Source organism: Phoenix dactylifera, chromosome 3, assembly GCF_009389715.1.
Source record: "Phoenix dactylifera cultivar Barhee BC4 chromosome 3, palm_55x_up_171113_PBpolish2nd_filt_p, whole genome shotgun sequence".
Lineage (NCBI taxonomy): Eukaryota > Viridiplantae > Streptophyta > Magnoliopsida > Arecales > Arecaceae > Phoenix > Phoenix dactylifera.
This window is the reverse complement of record NC_052394.1, coordinates 8016141-8043022: the sequence shown is the minus strand read 5'-3', so window position 1 is coordinate 8043022 and position 26882 is coordinate 8016141. Positions and strand designations below refer to the sequence as shown.

The 26882-nt window shown below is 37.3% G+C and overlaps 2 protein-coding genes across 5 annotated transcripts; both read right to left on the bottom strand.

Annotated features, from left to right (window-relative positions):
- Window positions 1–347: 347 nt before the first annotated feature.
- On the bottom strand, window positions 348–18995 carry LOC103720026 (lysophospholipid acyltransferase LPEAT1-like). 2 transcript variants are annotated; one of them, XM_008809541.4, is made up of 9 exons: window positions 18311–18995; window positions 13569–13688; window positions 13409–13446; window positions 9807–9871; window positions 8508–8576; window positions 6924–7057; window positions 4686–4826; window positions 1211–1274; window positions 348–809 (listed from the first exon to the last, which is right to left on the bottom strand). In XM_008809541.4, the coding sequence occupies exons 1-9, from the start codon at window positions 18839–18841 to the stop codon at window positions 790–792; spliced, it is 1182 nt and encodes a 393-aa protein (XP_008807763.2). In that variant the 5' UTR covers window positions 18842–18995; the 3' UTR covers window positions 348–789. The 2 variants fall into 2 exon arrangements, with proteins under 2 accessions (XP_008807763.2, XP_008807762.2); XM_008809540.4 differs by lacking the exon at window positions 348–809 and having other exon boundaries at window positions 894–1274.
- Window positions 18996–23324: 4329 nt separating this feature from the next.
- On the bottom strand, window positions 23325–25014 carry LOC120110195 (peroxisomal membrane protein 11-3-like). 3 transcript variants are annotated; one of them, XM_039124509.1, is made up of 2 exons: window positions 24087–25014; window positions 23325–23678 (listed from the first exon to the last, which is right to left on the bottom strand). In XM_039124509.1, the coding sequence occupies exon 1, from the start codon at window positions 24846–24848 to the stop codon at window positions 24090–24092; it is 759 nt and encodes a 252-aa protein (XP_038980437.1). In that variant the 5' UTR covers window positions 24849–25014; the 3' UTR covers window positions 23325–23678; window positions 24087–24089. The 3 variants fall into 3 exon arrangements, with proteins under 3 accessions (XP_038980437.1, XP_038980439.1, XP_038980438.1); XM_039124511.1 differs by having other exon boundaries at window positions 23325–23653; XM_039124510.1 differs by lacking the exon at window positions 23325–23678 and adding an exon at window positions 23747–23885.
- Between the last annotated feature and the right edge of the window lie 1868 nt (window positions 25015–26882).

The following is a 26882-nucleotide window of genomic DNA, read 5'->3' as shown; positions in this document are numbered from 1 at the left end:
GAGCTTTTACTGTATCGAGCCCAAGCTAAATTCGAGCAACTCGACTTGTTAACGGTTCTACATATGGTACTACGTGAGGCCTACATGCGGATACTACATGCTCGGGTGCCACCTAGCGGCCGTATATAATTTTACCCAGGCGTAGTTAATTCAAACCCCTGTTGACTTGTACCATAGATCTTAAGCCTGGGTACTTTCCATCCCTTGGAAGAGACGCAATACGGTCTGATATCACAACCTAAGTTGGTCCAGTATAGCGCTCAATAAATAGATTGCCAGGACAAGGCTCGACATGGGAATCCTAACCATCAACGTCAGCTTCACTTCGACAGGTGCTGGGCAAAACATTGATGATAAAACACGAGCTCATTTTATTGAATGTGAAAAGAGTTAATAATTATTGATGCAAACATCATGACATATCTTTGTGACATTAATGAGTTGGTCGATGGGTCACCGAGCAAGATGCCAAAAGAATCTTTTTTTAAGTTTTGTCGCATTCTATTTTCTTCTCTGGCTAGCACACTTATCTGAGGATTTTCTGAAATTTACTGACAAACATCAAAAAGAAATTTCAGAAGACAACAGATATTTCCTTATTGATGAGAGCCAGTGAATGATATATATCAAGCGAACAGTTGCCCTTGGAAATTCCCTGAGCATATTGTAGAGCTTAAGAGGATCTGAGAGAGAAATACTCATCCCAACAAGCTGCTTTCTGTTCTATTCTTTTCCGGGTTTTTTAAACTACAGAAACATCTATGAAGAATATACAGGCGCAAATCCGAATTAGCTTTGACATAACAAACCTGCAGGAAGACCAAACAGAGGATTTAGTTCTGGTGATGCTGACCCAAGAAAATGATGGAGCACAAGAAGATGGTTCGCAGATATTAGACATCAAAGTGATTCATTAATTTATTAGTTTCCAAAGCTGTATAAGACTGAATCTTAAACCATTGGATATGGTTCATGTATATGCCGTCCTTTAGACAAACGATTTGCAGTCAAAACCACAAATATGGGCTGTTACAGCATAATGACATGCATAGTACCCATCTCTCTCAAAACAAAACGAGGAAAACTAGCACTTCTGGCTATAGTTGTAATGCATAGAAACAAGCAACTCGACTGATTATACGAATCCTGCGAGCCAGGTCAATAGTTTTTCAATCATCTTTCTGATGTAAAACACGAGGTAGACTATTACCATTCAGCGCAGCATGGTAGACTCGCTTCTCAGCTAACCCAATATCTGAGAGTATTAAATTGCCCTGCAGGAAATTGACCAACAAACTAGATATCAGAAACATGAAAGATTAGCAAATGCACACTTCGATATATCCATCAACAAGGATTAAATCCTTTGTGAACTCCCTATTGTAAGAGGTCGGCACCCCTCTCCTCTTTGGAGAGGTCTGTGGTTTGACTTGGTATGGAGGCACTCATACCAAATTTCTCAAAGACAAAAAAAAGAAAGTCTTGTGTGTAATCATCAGATATATACAACTAGGTAAAGTTCACTATTAGAAAAAGAAATCAGAAACAAAAACTTATTAAACTATAACATTTATACCACTAAAATCAAAAAAATTTTTATTAATCAACAATATGAATAACAAACCAATTACTTTTTCCTGAGCAAAGGCAAATCAATTACCAAGGGTCTATTTGGAAAATCCAGCAGGATTGGGCTGAATTTCCCATCGGATTCATAAAGTGGGCAATCTATTTGAGTAGGCCAATATTAATCCAATACCACCCCAGCCCAAATCATGTGGGAGGGGGAAAAAGGACCCATGGGGACCTTTTTCTTCTTCCTGAAGGCTAACAAGCCCACAAATAGGATTTAGGCAGAGATTAGGACGGGCGTTTAGAAGGATATGGCTAGGCAGGCTAACAGGCTTGATTTCTGTAGGAAATCCAGCCCAATCCTATTGAATTTTCCAAACAGGCCCTAATTTAATATGATGCCAATAGTATTAAACTCTATTATTATACAGATACTATATATGTAGCCTCTGGGCTTTTACAAATCCATAGGCATTACTTTGCACTGTTTATCTAGCACAATCTTTACTAACTAGCCTATGGAAAATGAAGATTGTTCTTGATTGGGCCTAATAGTCAAATTTTGATCAAGGGTAGAAATCTCAAGGATGAGAAGATATTAGTGATAAACAATCATGTTGATCTTTTAAATACAAGGACTCAGGATACCTTTTCTTTATTATCATTTGGGAATATTTACCGAGTCCTTTTGCTCATCAGGATAATGCATTGGAAGATGCAAATTTCTTATATAATAAAAGAAAACCTTCACTCCTCTGAAAACCTAAAAGAACACGGTTTAGACGGTAAGTACAGCTAACAGGAAATGATAGAATAACACCTTTTTGACTCATCTTTTCAACAAATTTTCCAGGGAAAGAACTAGGACCAAGAACTTTGACCCACATCCATCCGCCTAATTGGATTCAACCTAAATGTGATCCAATTGTTCTACCTGTCAAGTTTGTCTATCTCGACATAGGCAATTATTTTTGTACGTTTGTTCTATTCTTTTCTGTTTCATATATCAATCCAACTTATTTGGTAGTGATGCAAATATGATTATACAATTAATAATATTAATCTTAGAAAAATACTAATCCTTACCCTTATTTCCCCCTATCCCTTACCTTCTTTCTCAGCCTCCCCCAATCCATCTGCTCCCCTACTCTCCCTTCTCTCTCTCTCTCTCCTTTCTTTTGCCTCTCATTTTCATCGTTAACCTCCTCTCCTTTTATTCTCCTACTCCTTCCCAGTCCACTTCTCAGTTGCTCTTTGCCCATTGGCCCTTGATGATGCTTGCTATCATCATTGCCTCATCATGGAACACCACATCATAGTCATCTGTCTCCTGTTGTAGCCAGTGCTTGTAGTCCTGCTAAGCCTACCATCACTCGCCTGCCTTCTCCCCTCCATTCTCCCATCTTCCCTCGTTTCTTGCTAATCCTTACTAAGGTCAGGTTCAGGTTCTGGTCAGGCAAGATTAAACAATGGCTGTGTTGGATTGTTGGTCTTGATGACCGAGGTTGACCTGACCCAACGTGACCAATTGCCACTGCTTATAGTACCTTTTGGATTCTTCATCTAGTATTTTCCCTCATAGAGTTTCCAAGGATATTGTCAAGCACTATAAGGGAAAAAAATATGATCTTGCAAGAATAAGTTCCCTTTTTCCCCTTTAGAGAAGGAAGAATTGGATTATAGCTCAAGTTCAGTTGAAGTTTGTAAGAGTATAAGAAGCAAGGTCCGCCGTACCGGTACCGGTCGGCGTACCGGTGGCGGCCCGGACCGGTACGAAACCGGTGGCGTACCGGTCCGAACCGGTGGCGTACCGGTCCTTCAACAATAAATTACCGGTACCGGATTTTACGCTGATCCGGTACCGGTCCCAGGTACGTACCGGCCCGTACCGGCCGGTACGGACCGGTACGGCAGACCATGATAAGAAGTGCTTCGAACTTTTAATCATGAATGTCTACCGATGATTTTTGGCTTGTTTATTGAATCTTTTCATGAAATCATTAGTTGCTCTTCATCTAGAGGTCATCAATCTCTTTTGCCATATCTTATCATTTCATTGATTACTTTTTATATTTTGTCCCCTTTAATCCATGTTTTCAGGTTTTTATATAATTTTAGATTGGGCATGGTTTTTCCTTTTACGAGGTTTGGGAATAAAGTACTATATTCCCATCCATCAATCCATTGAATATCTGCAGGTGAATCACCAATCCTCTGAAATGAGATTTTTTTTGCAATAGGTAAACAACATTAAGTGCAACTTGATAAACTTTTGAAATATAAGATCTTGAAATTAGATATTGTGTAATTACTGTTACACATTTGTGGAGAAATAATCTATATAGAAGATTCAAACTAATAATACCATGTTTTGGTATTGTATGAGCATTCTAAGGATAATATCTCCTTGGCAATATACAGAAGTAAAATGGATAGGTTGACTCATAACTGGTCCGTAGCAAACTTGAAATTTAGTAGACCTGACCAAGGCTAGATTAACACTCTGTGCGCCCATGTACAACCATGATATTTGGAAACCTCATTCAAGTTTCTGAAAAGCAATCCATTCTTAATCTAATATATGAACAAGAATAAGGCTTGGAGCCACTTCACACCTAAATATCCAAATACCCTATTACTCCGAATGTTTATTTCCTCACTTTCTCAGTTTGTGAACTCTCTGCCATTCTTTTTTTTTCTGCTGTCTGGACATTGCTCCCTCATTACCAATCAACAATGACTCAACAGCGCTAGCACTACTCCCTGCTAACAATCAATATTACTGCTAGCACAGTTTAACAGAATCATGCTAGGTGACCTGGCCTCCATATCTAGACTCAATGCTTGTGGCAAGATCTATGCATGCTAAAGTACCCAATTGGTGTAAGAAGTGCATTCAAGTCCTGACCCCAAGTATTCCCATTAGTAATTTTTCAGGTATGCGCTGTTAGAGACTAATTCCAAACCTAACCCAGCCCAAATGCAGCCCTATGTTTGAAATGTCATTTGGGGAAGACCGGAGCTTAATTATGACCTATATACATACTTGATAACAGCAGAAATCCACATTTGTAGTGAAAAAGGAAAAAGGAAAGAATCAAATGCATGCATACCTCAGTAGCCATTAACTTCCGAACATTACTAGCATAAAGTTTAGGGTCCTCCTTTTCTTGCTCAGAAGGATAATATACAGGCAACTGGATCACCTCGATATAATTAACAAATTGACAAAGAAGCAAAAACACATGGCGTACCTGCAAACTTTTAGAATGTTAAATGAAAACGAATTTACTAGTGTCTTAGAACGTTTAACACAAGAAAATTTTCTTCAAAAGTTGCAGCTCAGATAAAACAAATGTAAGAGACAGCACAAGGAGAGTGGCAGAGACAGCATGGGCTGGATGCGCAGAAGTAATTACAGTTTGGCAAAGTAATTACAGTTTATTATCAGTTTTATCCAAAAAAGTGAATAATTCACCTTTTGATAAAGAATTAAGAACATAAGGTCAAGCAACTACAAATGGCAAACTAATTACAGTGGGAGAGACAGCGTGGGGTGGAGGTGAATGAAGGAAGCAGTTTGGCAAAGTAATTACAGTTTGTTATCTGTCTATCCAAAAAAGTGAATAATTTACCTTTTGATAAAGACATATCATAGGAGAGCACAAGAAGAATTAAGAACATAAAGTCAAGTATCATGAGATCATACTCATGTATCTGTTCAATATTGCTTCTCATAGGGAAGGATGGTGCAGCAAAATTCATGCATAGTATAACAAAAAAGAAATGAAGCACCTCTTCATCACAAAATTTATTAGCATGTCAATTCCTACTCTCTTTGAATAAAGCTGAGAGAACCATTCCCCTTGACTCAAAAAACTAGCTGGTTATAAGATATTGACCGATTGGTCTATTAGATCAGAGAACTTGTCATTCAACCTATTCTGGTAAGAGTTAATTGAATGCCCGAGAATAAAGAATTAATGAAGGAAAAAAGCAGGGTGTACAAAGCTTTTGCATCAGTCAATATTGTTTGACCACCAATCTGCTGTCTCTTCCTTCTTAGCCGTGTAAGCTTACCATTCCTTTATTTCATTTAAAGTGGCTTGGCCCAACAACTTTAAACCTATACTGCAAAATGGCTTATCAGTAATTTATGAAGAAGTTAACATTAGTCCAGCAATCCAGTAATGATATTTGAATCTGAGGCCTCCTTCTAAACAAGATAAAATTAAACAAATAACCTTCTAAATAAAAGAAAACTTGATCATCAGTGAGGGTTCATTGTTGACGGGACTGATCTCTCCATATGCAGTTACTTGTAATTGCTAGAGAAGCCACCGTAATCAGACATGTGACAAGGGTGCCACGTTTGTCCAGGTTCCCAAAAGAAATAGAGTTGGGAAATTAAAAAAACCTGCATGGTTGGACGTCTGTATCTTGTAAATGGGTCAATGTAGACATGCATGAATGCATGTATCGATTATTAATCAGTTGGACCAACTAAATTCCAGTTTTCTATAGGATGGATACCTTTAAGATAGAAGTTATTTTTGCACATGATATCTTTTATGTCAATCTGCCAGGTGTTGGCATGGAATGTCAGCTTGCTGATTTCTATCATGAAATGATCAACAGTTCAATACATAGACAAGCCTAACAATATACTTCAAATATGGAAACATAAAGCGAGAAAGGAATTGGCAACAGATTCAAGTATGAGCCCGGGGAAGTGATGGTCCTGAAATATGTTGGGAAGAGGGAAAACCTAAAACATCTATAGAAAATATTATATTGCATCAAAAGAAATTTACCATGCATTGCACATGATTTCAAATATACAGATGGTCCAAAAAAATAGAAAGCAAAAAAATTCACAGTTAGATGAAATATGTACGAAACAACCAGTGATCACAATTAGAAGACTCGGAGTTGGGAGCAAAGTGGTCCTGGGACAAATTATCAAAGGAGTGCAACACCCAACTAGAAGGCTTCATGACATTGCTAATGCATAATCTAATGTGTCATTTATCTTCATCTATACTTTAAAAGCATATGCTTAAGACATTATAAAATGATTTAAATCCACTGTCATCCAAATGAAGTCTTAAAAATTTACTAATCAAACCAAGTAATCTACAAAGGCATTAAGTCAATAAAGTTTGCTGTACTGGTTTAGCTCATTAAGTCAACAAGGAAACAAAAATGTATTATCAGTAATTACACAAAATTGCTTTATAATAAAACAAAGAAAAACCTCAATTATATATTAGTTGAGTATTACTAAACTAGGGAACAAAAAACAAATTCTGGATTTATCAAAGCTAATAAAAAGCTCAGAGATTTCTCACCCCTGATATGGTGTCCCATGCTGGACTGAATCTATTGTAAGGATATTTTAAAATCACTGGAAGCACTGGTTCTTTAGCTAGAAAGGCACCAGTCTTGAATGGAAGAAGGTAATCTCCATTTGTGGTTGTACCTTCTGAAGTTGGCAAAAAAGGCCAGTTAGAGCATGGAAAAAGAGGAGAAGCAACAGACTGAAATGAAGCCAAAAGGAGATAAGAGGATAGAATTATAACCAGTTGAGTATTGCACATGGGATTACCTATATGTTCGTACAAGACTACTTGTAAATTTGATCATTTAATCACTAAATTACATGAATGCTTGAATAAGTGGCCTAAAACTTCATACTGTTTAGATCATTCCCATCTACATACCTGGATGCAGAACAGTTCCCCACGGTTGGGTGACAAGCTGGTGCAAGCCTAAGGCTTCTTTTTTTTTTTAATAGACAATATACCTTCATCCATTTCATCAAATTATGTAGGCAATAGGTTGGCAAAGTTCTAGGCCTTTCCTCAAGAAAAGAGCTGATGTCGTCTATCCTTTTTTGAGTTAATTACTTCAACAAATGGACTCATTGTTAGGTTCTCTAGGTGGTTTTCTTTATTTGATTAGCTCCATTGATGTTTTATCCAAATTGTTTGGCGATTTTATATGCATCTAGAATCTGATGCCTGTCACAGTAATAAACGACAACTGTTATAATTCCTATCAGGTTCCATAAAGCCATCAGACTCTTCCAATTTTTACAGCACACATAAGTATCAATTTAAATCATAGACTTCTCTCAAGGCACCATTCATGAGTAGTCATGACCTCATTCTTGATCTAAGTCTTGTTACAGAAAAAAAAACATTGTCACATCCTCAAAAATGTCATTTTGGTTTCTACTAGATTACCAAATAAGTCAATATCCACATACTTACCATCCCTTGGCAAGGCAAATAACTCGTTGTCTCTTTTCTTGGAGCACCTAAGGCAATGGAGAACTATAAATCTCACCTAATTCTACTATAATTAAATATCCTTGTAGCCTTTCATAAAGTGTAACTAGTATGGGCCATCATAAGCAGTTAACTCATGTAAACATTTTTGTTTTTTTCTTTACTCAGTTAGATTTCCATAGTTATTTTATGCATTGGTTTTTTTGGACCTTTTTCCCACCTCACTACCTTTTAACCTTGGCATCCCACTAGCAAGTTTCTTTACATGTATATATCCTACCTTCCAACTCTCAAATAATTCCAAAATGTGCTTTCAAAAAATTGGCATGTGATCCCGCATCGTATTGGTATAGCAATAATCATAATTTGGGCACTCTAAGAATTTTCTCTCAAAAGATTTATGCATCTCATACTCAAACAGAAACCTAAGAAATAAAAAAGAAAGAGGCTTGGACTACCAAATACTGAATAAGATTCATTATATAATTTTTAATCAAAAAATCAGAATTCATTGTTTTAATATACTGAACTTAAAAAACTGTTTATGTGTGTGGACATCAAACAGGTAGATAACCACAATCAGTTAAGCAGTATAAAACAGTGAAAGAAGAAAATCATAAAGAAATGATGGCACATGTTGACCTGGAAAGAGCAACATCATAGGGTAAAGCTTGTTTTGATGGGCCTTTTTAATTCTTTCTGTCAGAAGACCTGCATGTAGTTGAAATTAAATTCAGATGCAAATATACCACATACTATAAGGCTGATGCAACTCACGAGTATTGTGCTGGTAAGACTACCAGGAAAGTATAAAATCAGTGCATATACAACCATTACCTAATAAAGATCAGAATCAATTTCTTCTCTTACAACTATATATAGGATATTGTCAGTTTCATATTCCATGCATTTTAAAACTCCAACAGTTAATTAGATGAACAGACGTATGCTTGCTTCAAACTTCTTATTTATTAACTTGAGGACCTAAAGTCTCTACAATTTGTTGGTAATGTTTCTTAGCTTGTTTGACAAAAAAATTCTTTTAGTGTTACTTAGTTGAAAAAATTGATCACTTGCAAGAACATGATTTTATACAGGCCCTAGGCTCTCATGCATTCTTAATCACTATCCAATTTCTGCATCTCCATGGACAGTTAGTGGTTCTATCACAATGTGAAAAGTCCTGCACATGTCTGTAATATCATCTTCTTATATTTTCATGTGTTTTATTTTCTATAAAGGTTGGTCATGTGGTACCTTTGTGTATGATGGACATGGTGGAGGACAAAGATTTCTGTTCATTCTAACAGTGTTTTAGGCGAACATACAATTGGAAAAATATAAAACAATGTTGATAATACCACTATACAGTTTCTTAGGCAAATATACAATTGTTAGAAAAATCACAATGATGATAATACCACCAAGAGTGGGCATGAATAGATTTGGCTGGTTTATGCCCGTTTTTTGAAACAAAACCAGTCAATGCCCTCTAAAGTTAGGCCCATAACAGGCTTGTGCTAGCCTCAGAAACTAGCCCAACCCATCAAGCACATATTGGTGAGGCCACATCATATTCAGGTATCTTTTAGTGGGTTACAGATGGTTATTCTTTAAACGGTACTCTTAAGGTTGAACTAGAGATGTTCATAGATTTAACAGTGAATCTAGCTTGACGAGCATCATCCAGCAGATTAGGTTTGGTAACAGTTCACAAGAACAAAAACCATTTTTTTAAATTTCAATGGTGCATATATTGTTACAAAGATGTAACCCAATCAATACCCAAATTGCCAAGAAAACAAATCACTTTGCATGCTCAACAGTTGAGCAGCAAAAGTAACACATTGAATATAATGGCTTATGTTGAATATATAAAAATATAAATTGCAACAAAGAAATGCATGTACAAATGATTAAGATTTCTGAATGCTAACGTACCTGAAACACCCTTAAACTCGGAAGATTTAGACTCTCGTTGAACATAGACACAACCAAGGCACTTGCTGCAAATAAAAGCAAAAATAAAGCCATTATTTCTATTTAGCATATTTAAGCTTCACTTATGAACTAAAATATACAGCATGAAATGTGCATATTATGGTGCGAAACAACAATATGAGGATGCATCCTTCTAAGAAAGATAATGCATAAGTTTTAGTAAATTGATAGAAATATAATATCTTTAACACAATACATGATAGGAGGAAACATAATAAAAATCTGCAAGGTAATATGGTAAAGGGCATAGGATTTTTTAACTTCTGTGCAAGGGAAATCTTGGCAACTCATAGGATCTGAGAATATGACATCAGCAAGAAAACTACAGTGACATGAAGTTATCTATGTAGGTTTGCATATGGAAATAGCAAGTTTAAGAAATAGTTTCCACAATTATCAACAAGAATGCTTTGAACCTAAACCAACAGGCCTTACCCTATTTATACGGTATCAGATTTACAGGTCAATGTATGATCATTCACAGTTTGAGAACATTATATGACTAGTAATAATAGAAGCTAAATGGAAAAGTAAAAGGAGTGACAATATTTATGTTTTGTCATAGGGAAAAATGACATTAAGAAATATAATGAGTAAAATGTAAGGTGCAAAGGAAAAAGACTTAGTTCATAGGGTAACTGAACACTCAGTCCTTTGTTTAACTATACCTTACATTTAATCTCTGTATGCAGTTAAGGTCATTAGGCTTGTGTTTTGTACAGAGTGAGGCTTGTTTCTCCATACAGTTAATCCCTGTTTTGCAGGCACATAGCCATCAAGATCAAGGACCAGGTGTAAAAAAATTTCATTCCATTAGGATTAAATGTAAAACGGCAATCAATCCAGGGGGCAGGGCCTCAATTACCGCTAACTCATACATGTATCAACCACAAATAGAAATAAGTATGAATGATGAGTTGCTAGCAAAGGCCACCCTAACTTCTTGAAAGGCTCAAACTCATTACTACGAGGCTGTTACAAATTAAAACAACAAAATGATATTTAAACGACATCATTAGGCAAGGAGCTTGGAAGCTATCTAACATTGGTCAGCTATGTTATAGCAGCAGCTACAATTTAAATAGATGGAAGGAATTGACCATGGGATAGGTGCAATAATTGTTATTAAAAATCGTGCAGATCAATTTGCTTAGTAAGAACATCTACAGGATTGAGAATATCTTGAGAAAAAGCAATATAGAACTTGATGAGAGAAGTATTCATGCAGCAACTTATCTATTCAATATCATAAAGCAAGATCCACCACTATTATCTGTTTTAAATTTTTTGCAATAAACTACAAAATTCTAAGAAAAACATATAATAGAGTAGCACAAGATGAAAAGTGGGAAAAGGTACCGAGATGAAAAGGCATGCTTAGAGCAATAATTAATCAAACATGACAAGTGTGAAAAAAAGTGTGGTCGGTTAGGGGAGTTTGAACAGCCAAGTATAAAACTGCATGAAGGGCCAATTGGAAGCCTTATGCTTGTCTTAAATGAAGTAATTTTTGATATTTAAGTTCTCATTATTTATGCAATTTGCAAATAATGTATACCATTAGTGGATGGGATGATAGTATGAGAGAAAATAAAATGTGAAAGAAAGTTGTCGAAGGTAAGGGTCCAAAAGAATTAGCAGAACTATATGAGTTTAATTTTAGTAGAAATATTAATATAAATAGGAATCCTTTGACAGAGAGACCACAAAATTATAAATTCAATCCACTGGAAGATATATAGATAAAACTGTAAACATAGATGTGCTTCGGGTGTGGTTTCAAAGTTCCATGTTGGTCTGAGTTGATCTTGTGTGACAAACAGTTAGGCAGATGATGATGGTTGGGCCTAATCATTAGCCAATGTAGAGCGCACGTGCACAAAATGGGTGTAGCAAAGAAGAAGAGAGTAAGAACAGTTTGATGGCATAGTGATAGATTTAGGAAGGACAGATGAGTATTAAGTACTTTAGGACTTGCACTTATAAAGCAATAGAGAACTACTCAAAGTAGAGTGATCGTGCATCAGTGAGCTGAGAAATCCTTAAAAAACTTGATGGCCTCAGATGGGGAAGGGTCAGATTCAGGAACCGAGCAAGTCTGGATGAAATTTGTGATAACTAATAAAAAAAGGTTCACAAACTTTATGCTCTTACAACAATGAACAGGACAGATTTGTTAAGACTAACTTAATAACAGAGTTCACTGTTTTATGGTTATGGCTAATTATAGAAGTCAAGCCAAAGTCAAAATTACTATCTAAAAGAGACCCCCGCGGGGGGGGGGGGGGGGGGGGGGGGGGGGGGGGCAATATTTTGGTTCTTCAGCTTCTCAATATGAAAGGACAAGGTGGTCTAAAAATCGAGCAAGGTTTAAGATGCAATTGCTAATGACACCACCAAGCTTAGTTTTCCTCCATGAAATTTGATTACATCCCTTTGTTTATCTGATATTGTTTTCTGTAACTCAATTAATTAAGACGTCGTGATTCATGATGCAGAGGAACTTAATACTAAATGAAGGATCAAAAACTGTAAGTCAATTACTCAAGATGCTCTAGATCATGATGCAGATGAACATGACAATACATCAAGGATCAACAATGTTACAATAGTGTGGGTTGCAACTGCTAAAGCCACCAGGCTTAGTTTCCCTCCATAATTCCTGCAGTGCTTCTTATCTCTTTCCCAGATTTTAATGCATCGTGAGATTTTAGTTGCATGCACATCACCCAAATCCCTTTGCTAATTAGTATCTAAAAGCAATTTTAAAATCCCTCTAGTTATTCATTTTATCTAAATCTCTTGACAGACATATCAAGTCCCTCCTAACTGATACAGTTCAATAAAACTTTATGAGCTTCCTCCTAACTGATAGAGTTTATTAAAACTTTATGAACTTTTTTAATATTAACCATGTGTTTAAAATATCAATCATGCTTTTAACATGATCAAACTAAGACACTCTAAAACTACAATTTGTTCATATGAAGTAAAGGAACAGTGACCTCAGTTTGGGAATTGGGGTAAGAAAGGGGGAATGGAAAAGGATATACATGCAAAAGTAGGAAACAAGCAGGAAGGAGGGAACAGATTTGGATTTTTTTATGGGGCTCATCGCTCAGACGCTATTTTTTTATATCAACCATGTTGCTGGGACCACCTTAGAAGAAAGTCTACTCCTGCCCCTATTTATAATTATGCTGCATTAAAAGTTGAAAAGCAAATAAGAATCGACATATCTTAGTCCCATCCCAGCCTCTCAATGAGACAACTACTTTAGGAATTTTGACAGCTAACTGTAAGACAGTTTTAAATTTGATAGCACACCATGTACTAAATTAACAAAGAATTGAAAAATATATTAACAGAACATCACTACAAAACTATACGGGACTACTGAAATTTCTTCTTTAAATATAAAAAAAAAGAATGGTTGAATTTAAAATAACAATGCATAGACATAAATGGAGAAGTTACAAAAGCGAGGTCCAGTAGCATAGTAATTTACCACGAACAACTAAGGAAACAATATATGTAAGTACCTGATGAGACCAACAAGGGGAAGCCTAGCCACTGATCTCTTCAGCAACAAAATCCAAGTTTTTTTTTTTTACCAATAGGAGAGTATGTCAGAACAATGTCACCATGTATACAATTTCTGGTTTGATGTTGCTTAGATACAAAGACAAGACATTGACCTACCTTTGCAACAAAACTTGGTAAGCATGATGACATATGATAGAGAATATCCACATATGATACGTGATTAGAAACAATCACCCCCGGTCTTTCAGATTCATCAGATTGTTCTGTGTGCTCATCCTGAGATAATTGAAAAGGGTGATTAATAGGCATATCGAGACCAATGAATAATATATAATACCACAACATCTCTGAAAATCATACTCTGAAAAATAATTATTTTCTTACTCCTCAAGTATCTGAATTTATATTATCTACATTGGGGTAGCATTCATAGTATAAAAAACTATCAGTTTGTCTTTATAACAGATCAATCAAATAAAAGCATCCTAAAGTTTTTTATCTTTTAATTCCAAGCACGAGCCTTTACAATCAGCAGCAAGCAGAAGGCAGAAATAGAGAAACTGCAGTTCGTAATCCCTCTACACTATGACTAAACAATAGTGGTTGAAGCATGGTTTGCCGTACCGTACCATCCCGTACCGCCCAATATAGGGCGTACCATACCGTACCAGGAAAAAATTGGTATGAAACTTAATTTTAAATCGGCAAGCCCCATACCGAGGTGTACCGACCTGTACCGAGATGTACCAAGATGTACCGAGGTGCATACCGGCCCATACCGAGGTGTACCAATCTGTATTGAGGCGTACCGAGATAAAAATTGAGAAAAATGGTTAAAAAGCTATTTCGGTATAGGGGTGTACCATACCGTACCAAACTGATAAGATTTCGATATGGTACCCAGTACCAAGATTGTGGATTTTGGGATGAAGAAAAACTTCAGAATTTAAAATGCTGCAGTAATCCGTTAAAATAAAACATGACTAGCCAAAAAAATTTCTCGCAAAATATGGAACATAATATGGGCCATGACGAAATTGTGAATTCTACAACGGTTAAGTACAAGGGCTATGGTTATGTTTACTAGCATTCTAAGTATTCATCAACTAATCCAAAAAAACAAATTGAATAGGATTGGAGAGAGCTCAATTCTCAAAATTTGGGTTTCTTGAATAATTTGGCCTGAGATTTCAAGAGATTTAATGCCAATATCTTAATGTCTCCCTTTAAATCTCATTCTGTAACTAAATATATCTTAAAGTTATGAGTCACCTAGTCAAACTGTGGGCCAAACTCAGGAACGGCCAGCAGGAGCATGAACATAGGCCCTCAAATAAAACAACTTTTTTAGTATTTTATTAATTACTTATTTATGTATAATTAAGTTTCCATTTAGATAATCATCTGTTCTCAAAAAGCACACCCTGGATATCCAACCTTCCTTTGCTGAAGTATGTATCCAAAATAGGCAACCATCCAGATAAGGCACAAAACCTCAATTCAAGAGTTATCAAGAGAGTTTACATAATTCCTTTAAAAGCTGCTCTATTAATCTCTTCATCTGTTCAGGGCAAGTGACTTCCAACATAGTTGCAAAGATCTGCCCTTGTGATACTCCCCATGGATGATCTACAACCATAGTCCTCGAATAATGTTTCCAAGTTGATTTGCTTTTAAGTGAGAAGATAGATAAAATAAGAAAGACGTTGGTTATTCTTATAAATTTGGCATCGGTCTCTTTCTCTTCTCTCTTAGAATTTTATGCATAAAAGGAAATCTTGCCCCCAAATTTTCAGTGACAACGAATGTTTCTTCTCTAATAGAGAGGCTGACCGTCCTTTTCCTATTTTAACTCTTGATCCTTTCCTCTTTCTCTTGAACGCCATCTTAGGATGAGAGAGGCTTGATAGCATATCCTTTCTAATTTCTAAACAAGGATGTTGGAAGAGAGATCAGCCAACAATTAATAGTTTGTGTAGGAGGGACAGACTAAACTCCATTGTTTATTTTCTTACTTTTCTCCATGTGCTGCTAGATAAGAAAGAACTAATTCTCTTCCTTTTCTCTTGAGAATCCGGGGCTTTATCCATTGGAGAACAAGAACAGTCCCATGTAAGCCCATATCTGTTGTACCCCCTTTTCCTTTTCAACCATCCTCATAATTTTCTTTTATTATCTCATTATTAATATTTTCTCCAAAGCGATAATCATATAAAAAATTTTAAAAGTCGGATCTAACCCTAGAAATTTTGTTTCTCCATCTTTCTGCATATTGCACATTAGTTCAAGTCTTCAACACCTTTTTATTTCATCATATAAATTAGTTCTGGCACAAACAGTTAGCAGTTCCAATCTCAACATGCTAACCATTTTTTCATAAAAAAAATTTCAGATGAGAAACTCATTGAAGACAATCCATCAAAAGAAGAGGTAGAACCACCTTTAAAAGAGGTTAAACATAGAGACAAAGCGATTAGAGGTGGAACTCTTGGCGATCATATTGATGTAAAAGGAGAAACTGTAGAGTTGGACCCAGCATCAAAGGAAGTTCTATCAAATGGAAATTTCATTAACAAGATATCAACATCCGAATATCTATATGCACCAGAATAAAATTCATTATCATTCTCTATAACTTCAGTAACTCTTGGACCACCACAGAGGGATCAACCTTCAAGATTGAAATTGAACGATTGTCCTATTTGACAACCTACATTTAGGAGAAAAGAATATGCATGACCTATTTACCAGACCAGAATTTACATATGTCAAGGCCATTGACCGACTAATAAAACTGATTGCGCCGCCAAGAAAGCCAACATTTAATTAGTGGTGTAAGACGCGGTTGATAGTGGGAACAATGTAGACGTATTTGTTGATAGTCTTTTAAGAGCTAAATTCTAGTTAAAGGATTTTGCAATTAGCAAGATGAGGAAATTTAAGAAAAAAATCTTCTTTTTTGTATACAGACACTTTAGGAGAAAAGAAGAAATATTTATTTTTAGTTTTATTATTATTATTAGTCTGAAATTGGAAGCCATGTGACCCAAAAAGGTTAACAAATTCCAAGACTTTCTTTTTAACTATAGGCATCGGCACAGGCACAACACAAGCAAAGAGGAAAAGAAGCAATCTACACCATTTAGGATATAATTGCTCGCCACTGAATAGCAAAGGAAGGAAACTATTTCTTTGCCTCTGGTTAAGCCCCTTTTTTCGTTTCAGTATAGAATTAAAAATTACAGCCTGCACATTCCACACATGAAACTGTACATAACCTTCATAACCTTCAATAATTTAAGCGATGAAACTTCTCAAACCACAAAAGCCATCCCATTTTTCTGTCCCACTTCAGCCACAGTCATTTGACCACTGAAATCCAAGAATATCATGTTTCCCTCTCTACTCCAACAAGAACATAAAAACCAAATGTCTGAAACGCAGTTCAAAGCATTCTTACAAGGGAAAAACAAGCATTTGAAAAGTGTGAGTTCTGGGAATGCATTGATCTCGCTTTCAAGGACCACACATTCAAGTATTTGAAGAAAAAAGAGCTTGTGCACTCCCCCTGGTGCAAATTTTCTAGATTTGGTCAATGTCTCAACTAAAATCCTAGTTGGAAAGGAGATGCTAGCTAACTCTTCTCTTAAGGTAGTATTATAAATAAAGTAGGAAGTATAAAGAGTTTTAAAAAAAGAAGAAGAAGAAGGTCAACATAGTGGCACAAAGTTTATGAGAAATTCTTATACCCAAAAAAAAAAACTAATAAGAAAATTGAAAGGAAGGCCTCAAAAAGACTTTACAGGGATGATGGCCCTCTTTTGTTACCCTCTTCGAGAAATAACAGAACTCTATGTAAAAAATATTATAATAACCATGGATTTAATGCCACAGGTTGCTTCACAGGGCATAGAACAAGTAAAGCTCCTTGCAATTATGCTAGAAATTAGTTCTCTAAGTTTCAAATGAAAGGTTGTTTGGTTATCAGACATTGGTAAAACGGGCTTATCTAAAACCTCAAGAAATGGGTCTTATGAAAATGCTTGTTTAATTGATTGCCATAAAATTAGTTTAGTAAAAATTGAGAAATCATGAAACCTGAAAAATGAGTTTTTCTAAAAACAGGTACTTATTCATATTCATAAAACCTGTTCTATATAATATCATGTTTTATAATTACCTATTTTAAGTCGATAACCAAACAACTCCCAAGGGAAAAAGAGGCATTTATTTTCTTCCCACTTTTGTATACTTCTTGTATTAGCAGGTGGCTCAATAACATCTAGTAATACAATCTACTTCCTGCCAAAAACATGAAAAAGAAAAATGTATATCGATCTCTTCGTGGCATGCTTGACAATGTGTTAATAATTATTTACTTTTTAAAATTGTTGTTTAGTTGCTAACTTGAGAAAGCAAGAAGAAATGGCAGAAGAGCACGATTTGTAAATTGCAACAGATAAAGAATAAGCTAGTTCAGCAGATGAAGATCATCTCGATTATTTCATAACAAGTCTTATATCACATACGATTCACTATAAATGTACTTATTCTTGTGAGTTCTCCATTATGAACATTACTTCGCATAATATGATCCAAAATTTGGCTACGGGGATAAATGGAGTAAACTGTACCTGCCCATGGAATGTAAACCAACTACTTTTTCAAGTAAATGCCCTCTAAATCAACATAAGATGGCTTCAACTTGTCCATTCTCAGGGTCTCGATCAATCAAGAAAGTCACTTTACTATGTTCATACAAATTATAGTTAATAATTCTTCAAGAAGTTCCGAACATGATCAAAAACTAATCAAAGAAAATCTTGACACCATTAAATTGACTTCAAACACGACAATATACTAATCGAAGAAAATATCTGATATCATTGAATTCATACCTCCACGGAGAAACTCCGACGGGGCTCGCGAATCCGATAGAAGCCGAGCACGAACAGCATTAGCCTGGAGAGGAATCTCCCGGTCCGGACCACGACCTCCCTCCTCCACCCGACCATGTCGGCGTAGTCCTCCCGCCCGTCCTCCCGGTTCGGAGCGTAGAACAGCGTGCAGAGCCGGCAAATCAGGTAGTACAACAACATCAGAAAGAACCCGACCACGAGCCGGATCGGTACCAGCGTCACGAGGGCGACCCCGAGGAGCACCTTCTCCGCCGCCGGCAGCTCCCCGCGGCCCATCGTCCCGTATACGTCCTTCCGCGCGTACGGCGCGTACTTCTTTTCCAGCTCCTCGATGCTCTCCGAGAGACGGGCCGCGCCGTCGCCGTCGGAGGCGGCGGACCCGGGCTTCAGGAGCGGCCGCTGGTCCTTCGCCTTGCCGGAGGATTCCCCGCCGCCGCCGACGCGGGGGGATTCCTCCTTGGAGTCCAAAGATCCGTTGGACCCACCGAGATCCTTCAGCTCCGACGCCATTGGGGAGAACCAAAACCCTAACCCCAACCCTAAACCTAGTCCTCTTGCGGGTGGGAAGCCATTGGTGGGAGAGACTTGGAGAGGGAGAGCGGGTAGGGGGTGGTGGCTTCGCGAAGGCTGTGGAGGAGTTGGGGGCGTGGCCCTCAGCCGTTATCAGTGGCGTCGTGGGATCGTGGCCGTAGATCAGAGATGATCGCGGATCTAACCGTCTGGATTTCTCTCCCTCGGCTAATTACCTCATTCGTGTTTATCCTGGATAGACTGCGTCCAAATCCCGTGTTGAATGCGACCCGCAGCCGCACGGAATCATGTGAGTTAAAAGTTTCCATGACAGGGTGGATATTTTCCCAGGATGCCATATACGAGTATACGACACATCTGAATCCAAAATTATTAAAAAAAAATTTAAAAAAAGAATGATTCAAATAATTTAAAAAAATTAAAAAATAATAAATTTCAGAATATTCGGGACAACTTCTTTTCGATCCATAGGACATCCTTGAAGTACTAGTAACATGCTATACGGTTCACTTCTTTACTTTTTAAACACATACTTGACCTGAAAAGTTACACTGCCGCTGCTGATAATTTCAAACCTGCTCATATTTTCATAGAGAAGTCTTATGAGATTCAAAAATATAAATAAATATTTTTCTGCAGTGGTGGCCGACTACAAGGCAAGAAGACATAGGTTTGAGAGCACTAATTTGCTTTGCGTTCTTTTTTCTTTTTTTCTATGCATGGTTATCAGCAGTGTTCCAAGTGCAGAGAATAGCATTGGTTTGGGCCACATAGCTTTACTAATTTCTAGAAACAAGCTTGAGGAGTCAAAATGAGGAATAGCATACAATGATGGAACATGGAATATGCTGGTTTTGATCCCATTGAATATATGAGTTTTGATTTGGAGGAATACTATAGTTTTGACATTTTGTGGTAGAGCTGAAACTGGGCCCATTAAAATGGAATACAGACAGAGTGTGATGTGACGGGGGAACGAACACAGATTTCGTGGTTGATGGGGATGTAATAAGCGGTGATGCGTTTGATCACGGATCCAGCATAAAAGAAAAGTCTACGCCTCCAAACGCAGCTCACCTGCCAATTATTTATCGCACGTGGCTTCGTACCTACGAGTTTCACACGTGAAGATGATTTGGGGGCTTTCAGTCGCTGGGCCAAGGTCTGTCCCGGGCCAATCAAAGTTGAGCGTTCTTACAAGTTCGGATCCAAAACAATGTCGGATCGGGAACATAATTCTAGATTTAATTCTTGAACAAGATTTCCAGACATTGATGCTTACTTGGGAGTTAGGAGTCTTAGGACAAACTACAAAAGTATTCACATAGGGAGATGGCCTGAAAATTCTGGACTTCCTTAAACCTCTCCAACTTTATCCTTGCTTTCTTTTCTATAACCTACTCAATGTAGATGCTCCTTAGCATCAAACAACCCCAACACTCACCATTTTAGTCCTGGGCAGTCTCATTTGTAACTTCCGATGTTTAATTAGATAACCTTAGAGTTAGTTAGAATTTCACTCATAGCGGGTAGCTTTCTAAGGGAGAAGTCTCATGTTCAAATATGACTAGGCTAAAAAACGGAAAAAAAAAAAGTTTCCCCATGGAATATAATTAACATTCGAAGAGTTTCAAATTCTGTGTGAGAATTAGATTCGATTACAGATTGATAATAAATGACTAGGCTAGCTGTGAATTATTTTCTAACATGCAGTACAACCTCAATATCAAACTCCCTCTCAAGTTACCACTATTCATATTTCCCATGAAAAGAGCATGCTACAGTGTGATTGTGAGGATCTGGATGGGTGTGCATTTGCCTATACCTATACAAGTTCAAAAAATCCAAATAATACCTTTTGATTAGCCTTCTTCGACAAGGTTGTAGGTTGATTATAAATAGTATCAAAATGCTCATAGCTCATGTGGACTAGAGGACATTATGGCATTGACACTTTAGGATTGACCACGGGACCATCATGGTATTTGCGATTAGATTTGGATATTTAACCTGACAAAGAGATGTGCGCATGAAGACTTTTGCAGACATATTTTTTATACATCGAAGAGATCTTGAATATCTGTACAGGACTTAAAAAACTAAATAATACTTTCTCGCTAGCTTTTTTTAGATAAGTTCTTAAGTTGCTGTAGCGATATACAACAGTGCGTCCACGGAACTCTAGATGTTTTAGTTGAAGATTAGATCAACTGACATTGATGACCTTTCTACACTGAAGCATTCAAATAGCATGATGATCTTGAAGCATATTTTATTTTCTATATTCAGAAACTAAATTAATTCTTGAGCCATGTAAAATAGCCAAGTTACCATTTTATTTCTTAAAAAAAAAGCATGATGATCTTCAGATATATTCTCAAAATCTGTAACTTGACAGTTGCTAGATATTCCGAGTTTTATGAGCAGATTGAATACTGAAATTACCTTTGAGTAGCCACTATTAGTGGTAAGCATATCTTAAATCCGTTGAACTTATATCTGCATATTAGCAACCGCAAAATAGGTAAGCAAATGCGATACAGAAAGTAGACAAAATAATCCTTTGTAATCTTGATTCTTAAATAAGGTAGAACGTAGCGTGTGGATTCAGGTCCCAGACATCCTGACTGAATTTTCAAAATACCTCCTACAACCACCTTCAGCTATTGTGTCTGAAAAATGGCTCACTTACCTTATGAAGTTGCAGAGTGCTATTATAAACTTGTTAATAGGTGGTAACCAGATGAAAACCTGCATAGCTAATCATTATGGAAACCAAGCTTGATAGAGAAAATGATGAAGGTTGTCGACATTGGGGTGGAAGAGACAGAGAGACTTTCCTCGCATGAAAAATCAAAATGAAATCATAACCTACCCTCTTAGGGAAAATGATAAATTTGTTCCCATGTTCTTTTTTAAAAATTCTAGCTCTTTCATCCAAGTTAACTCATCACTTTTTGTGCAGCAGTGAAGATGGTATTAAACCTCAGATACACTATAGAGATCTAAGCAAAACTTATTAAACCTACATAAGTCTGTTCATCATTTGAAATATTAAGGGAATAACCAAACAGAACTCTCAACAATGTCGAATACAGTTTCCCTGCAAAAGACTTACCTGAACATTCTGGATACCTGCTCAGCCAAAAGTTTAAAGAAGAGCATTTGTAAGTCCTTTAGAATATTATGGTGTCTTAAAAATTTGATGTGGGACAATTATGCTGATGATCAAACCATAGAAGGGTGATCTTGAATAAAATGAGACATGCTTTCTTAGTATACCATATAACATTAATGTATCTGAATTTGTCTATGCAATCTTGAACATGGACGTGTTATCAAAACAAGGTAATGATGCAAATGATCTCAACCATTCCTACTATTAAGTAGAATAAGGAGTTGATCTGTAGTTAGGTGTTAATGCAATAATGATACATTGGATTAGTCATCCAGTTCCTAAATGGGTTATGAAGTTGTGAATTCATTAAACCTGTAATACATGAACATCAGCTGCCTTGCCATCAACCATTTACAATATATCAAGAAATGAAAGATTCAAGATGTCTTTGAACTTTTACTTTTCAACATCTCTTCAATTAGCAATTTAATTTTACACGGGTTCAAATACTTTCTTCAACTTGACAATTTAATGGAAAGCGCTTAAAGTTAAAAGCCCAATTTATTAGAACAATCGTGAAGCTGATGGGTAATCACAAGTCAAAGGGTCTTCCTCTTCATGAAATTCAAGTACTGAAACCAAGCTTCAAAAGGTAATCAGGTGAAGAGAAGCAAGAAGAAATGAACAAGCATAGGCTATTAAATATGGGATGTACTAGGAGGATTTTATTTTTTTTTGATGGAGAGGCCAAATTAAATTTTTGAGATACAGGGAGAATTCTGGAAGTTGATATCTAAGGTTTCACTAATAAATTTTAATGGATTTCAAAGTTTCGCTTTGGTGGCCAATATATATATATGCTTGCATGTGCATCAGTTTCAGTGAGGTGGTGCAAAGTATGTCTTGTTTGTCTTGTCGACGAACTAAGCAAATAAAGTAGATATGCATGGCTCTACCATGTAAGTATGCCAGAACTAATTTTCTGATCTAAGTTTCTGAAGTTCATTCTGTATCTTCTAAATCCCTGCCATCTCACCCTCTTCTCGGTTCTCATGCATGGTAAAGTATTGAAGATCTCAAACCCAGACTGCTCTCCTATTCATTCTGATCATCATATTTTATGTGGCATTTGAGACCCAACTACAGATCACTGAGTGGTTCCCTGATATTTGAATCCATGGAGGCGACCCACCACTGAACAAGATGGAGGAGACTTCAAGAAAATTGCTTTTTCCCTAATTTAACCCCTGCATAATCATTAATCTCTACATTAATGATCAAAATAGCTACTGCCAAGCTGCGCAACTCATTATTGCTGTAGGACTCATGCCAATGACAAGAGGATTTAATGCAATGCTTCCTCTTATGAAGGGACAGGCAGTTGCAATACAAACAGGATCAAAGGACAGAATCATTGAAATGTTAATGAACTAAAGAGGCATAATACCAGTGCCATAGCACCATGCAGTGAATAGTCTTCTTGTTTTTTTTAAAAAAGAAAAAGAAAAGCCATCATTACCCAATTTGCTGGATTACACCGGATATCAAAGTCTACATTAAAACTGTTAAGATTCTGTAAAGAGCCATTCAGTATCACTACCGCCTTTTTTATTTATCTTCTAAATTTCTTTGCTTCTATTGCCACTTAAAACTGTCTCCTTTCTCATTTATCCCTGCATTCACGTGAACATTGATCACCTGTTCAAATCGGATAAATTATATACCCAAGTTATTTAGAAAGAGAAAACTAAGAATGCAACCAGTACTAAGATGAAGCACATAATGAACTAGCACATAAATGAACTAGGTAACCACAGTTCTAAGATAATCAAAGGACACATTTTTGTACAGCAAAATAGAGAAGTAGAGTCCCTTCATAAGCCCATTCCATTTCAGTGCATTTATCTGTTGGAAGAAGGAAAAGAAAAAAACACTGAATTGTATTGATATCGGTTTTACATCATTAGAAACCAAAGCAGCTTATAAGATTTCATGCAAAATGTTTGGAACTTCATCTCCCATAACTTATACTCGCTATCAATGAAAAACACAGATAAAAACAGGGGCTTTATTCCTATGAATCGGAGAACAGAGCGAAAGGCCTACCCCTCAGCAAGAAGTCCAATTCTTATGAGTGCTGATTAGAGCCGAAAGAAGGCCGGCCGAAGCCATCAACAGAGGATTCGAGAGAAAACCCTTCCCATCGCTCACATCCCCGAGCGCCATCAGACCATCCGCGAAGTCTTGGACGAGCGATAGTTGTTTGAGCAACAACTTCACCCGCAATTTCTGTATCTCATCGTCATCCTCCGATGATTTCGTGCTCCGAACCTTCGACTCAAGCAAAAATCGGATCTTTCGCAGCTCTTTGGCCTTCAAGGAGATGCTCCCGAGGTACCCCACGAGCTCCGCCCAGGCGCTGATCTTTTGGAGCCGCCGCAAGTGCTGCGACGGTATGAGGCCTGCCTTGGAGAGCCAGACGAACTGCTCGACGAAGTAGTAGAGGCCCTCGCCGCCGTAGGCAACGGCTGCGAGGAGGAGGTCGGCGGAGGAGGGGGAGCCGTCGGCGGATCGGAAGGCGTTGACGTCCTGGACGAACTTGCCCAGGCGGAAAGCTTTGCGGCTGAGGCCAACGCTGGACTCGAAGGCCTTCAGGCGGGGGGCGAGGGCTTTTGAGGGGAGGGAGGTGGAGAGGACGATCTTGGCGGCGTAGCGGGAAATCTTGAGGAGCTTGTCGACGCCGTCCCGGCGGGCGAGGTAAGCCTCGAGATGGAGAAGGAAGTCGCGATCGCCGCCTTTCGCCGTCGCTGGAACCGGCGCCATCTGAGGGGTTTTAGGGTTTTGCGAGGGTTTGGTCTCTTCCGCCATGGATTTCAGAGAGCGCGAGGGATCCGGCGAGAAGAGATCAGTCGTCGCTTCGCGATCAAATGATCGAATAAACGGGCGTGTCGCGGGAGGAGAACGGAAACTAGACGAAGTACATTGAAAGTTATTTCGGATCCCCGTAGATGGAAGGTCATGAGTTATGTATGACTCATGAAGTTTATAAAATCTCGGAAAACTGTTTTTTTTTTTCCACTGGTTAGATCCATCCATGGACCAAATTGCGGGGCAGGGCATATGGTGGTACGTGTTATCGATCCTAGAAAGGCTTTAAAAAGGGAGTTTGGTAAGACTATTATGCTTAATTGCATCACAGTGATCCTAAATCATTTTTACTTCTTATATCATTGTCCAATCTAATGTTGAAAATTTTATTTTTAGATTGAATATCCAAAATTATTTTAGAATAAAAATGTTAATTTGGCTGAAATTTAAAAATAAAAATATCTCTTAATTCAGCATAAAAAAATTAGTATAGCAAAATACCTAATATATTATATCAATATGATTTATATTATAATATATTATTTAATTATAATAAAAATATTATTGTACTTTGTTTTCGTATTATCAAATTATTTAATATATTGCTTTTAGTACTTTATTTTTAGATCAAAATAAATAACAGTATCAAAATATATCATAAGTACGAATGAAATCCAACTTCTCTTAGGCCAATCCTTTCAAGATTCTGATATATATATATATATATATATATATATATATATATATATATATATATATATATATATATATATATATATATATATATATATATATATATATATATATATATATATATATATATATATATATATATATATATATATATATATATGCAGAAAGTTTACGTAAAAACAGACAAAGACATTGGACCAAACTCTTAAGAAACTAGCTCCATAAGCATCAGCAACACTAACATGGGCAGAGAAGGGGGTGCAACCATGAAATTGAAGTAGAATGGTTTGGACTCTGCTGGGAGAGAGAAGATTGGCTCCAGCGCCTTGACTGAGAAGTAAAGGAATGCAACATCTGATGCTTGAATGTATCATTAAAAAGATGATGGGTACTCCTTACTAAGTCTGCCGGCGAAGATTGCAACGCTCGAAATAGCCTCTGATTTCTGGCGGACCCAATAATCCACGACCTGTAAGCAGCAATGGATTGAATCCCCTTCTCTACCTGGGACGTGGCTTAAAAATTTCACCAAACCCAGCAAAGAAGAAGGTACAAATCCAACAGTGAGCAGCAAGTCCTCAAGTTGCTGTGGGCACAAGTCACAAGTAGAAAGATCCAACGGAAGGACGCCTCTACTGCATCAAACACTTCTGCAAGAAATTTTCAGCTTCAACAGTTTCCACCCAAAAAAAACTTAACCCGAGAAGGAACATCCATATTAATGAAGGTCGGCTTATGACTAAAAGGGATGGGGGTTGACCAAGGGTCATACAAGGCATTGATCTGTGTGCCATCACTAATGGACCAAATAAATTGCCATTGAATCATAGTTCCATAGCTGCAGATTTTGCTCCATATTGGAGAGCAGAAAATTTGTACTTTGCCCTTGCCACTTTGGTCCATAATGAAAAGCAGCATGGGCAGCTGGTTTACATAAGAATGCTTGCTGTCTTCTTTTGAGAGCATGCAATCCAAGGCCCCCAAAGTCCTTTGGAGTACAAACAGCCTCCCAAGAAACAAGATGGATTCCCCTCCCTATCAGCATGGCTGGGTGGCCCCAAAGAAAAGCCCTCAATACTTTTTCCAAGACTTGAATGACAGATGATGGAACACAAACACAGGACATAAGTAGGTATAGAAGGGTTGCTCTGCCAGCCATGGACAAAGCCCTCCACTTCCAACTAGCAACCTTGAGAGCCACTTTATCCAATAAGAAGTTAAAATCAGAAGCCCTTAGGTGCATACCTGACAATGGGACCCCGAGATGCTTCCAAAACCCCCTCGTAACATGCATCCGAAAAAGGCTTTTAATTTGATCTTTGACAAAGCTTGGTGTCAAAG

Coding starts and splice junctions, on each gene's coding strand:
- LOC103720026 (XM_008809540.4), bottom strand. CDS start 18,841: ATGGCGTCGGAGCTGAAGGATCTCGGTGGGTCCAACGGATCTTTGGAC. Junction 8,577..9,806: donor CGAGTTTAAGGGTGTTTCAG/GTACGTTAGCAT, acceptor AACTACATGCAG/GTCTTCTGACAGAAAGAATT. Junction 7,058..8,507: donor TATGATGTTGCTCTTTCCAG/GTCAACATGTGC, acceptor TGCCAACTTCAG/AAGGTACAACCACAAATGGA.
- LOC120110195 (XM_039124509.1), bottom strand. CDS start 24,848: ATGGCGGAAGAGACCAAACCCTCGCAAAACCCTAAAACCCCTCAGATG.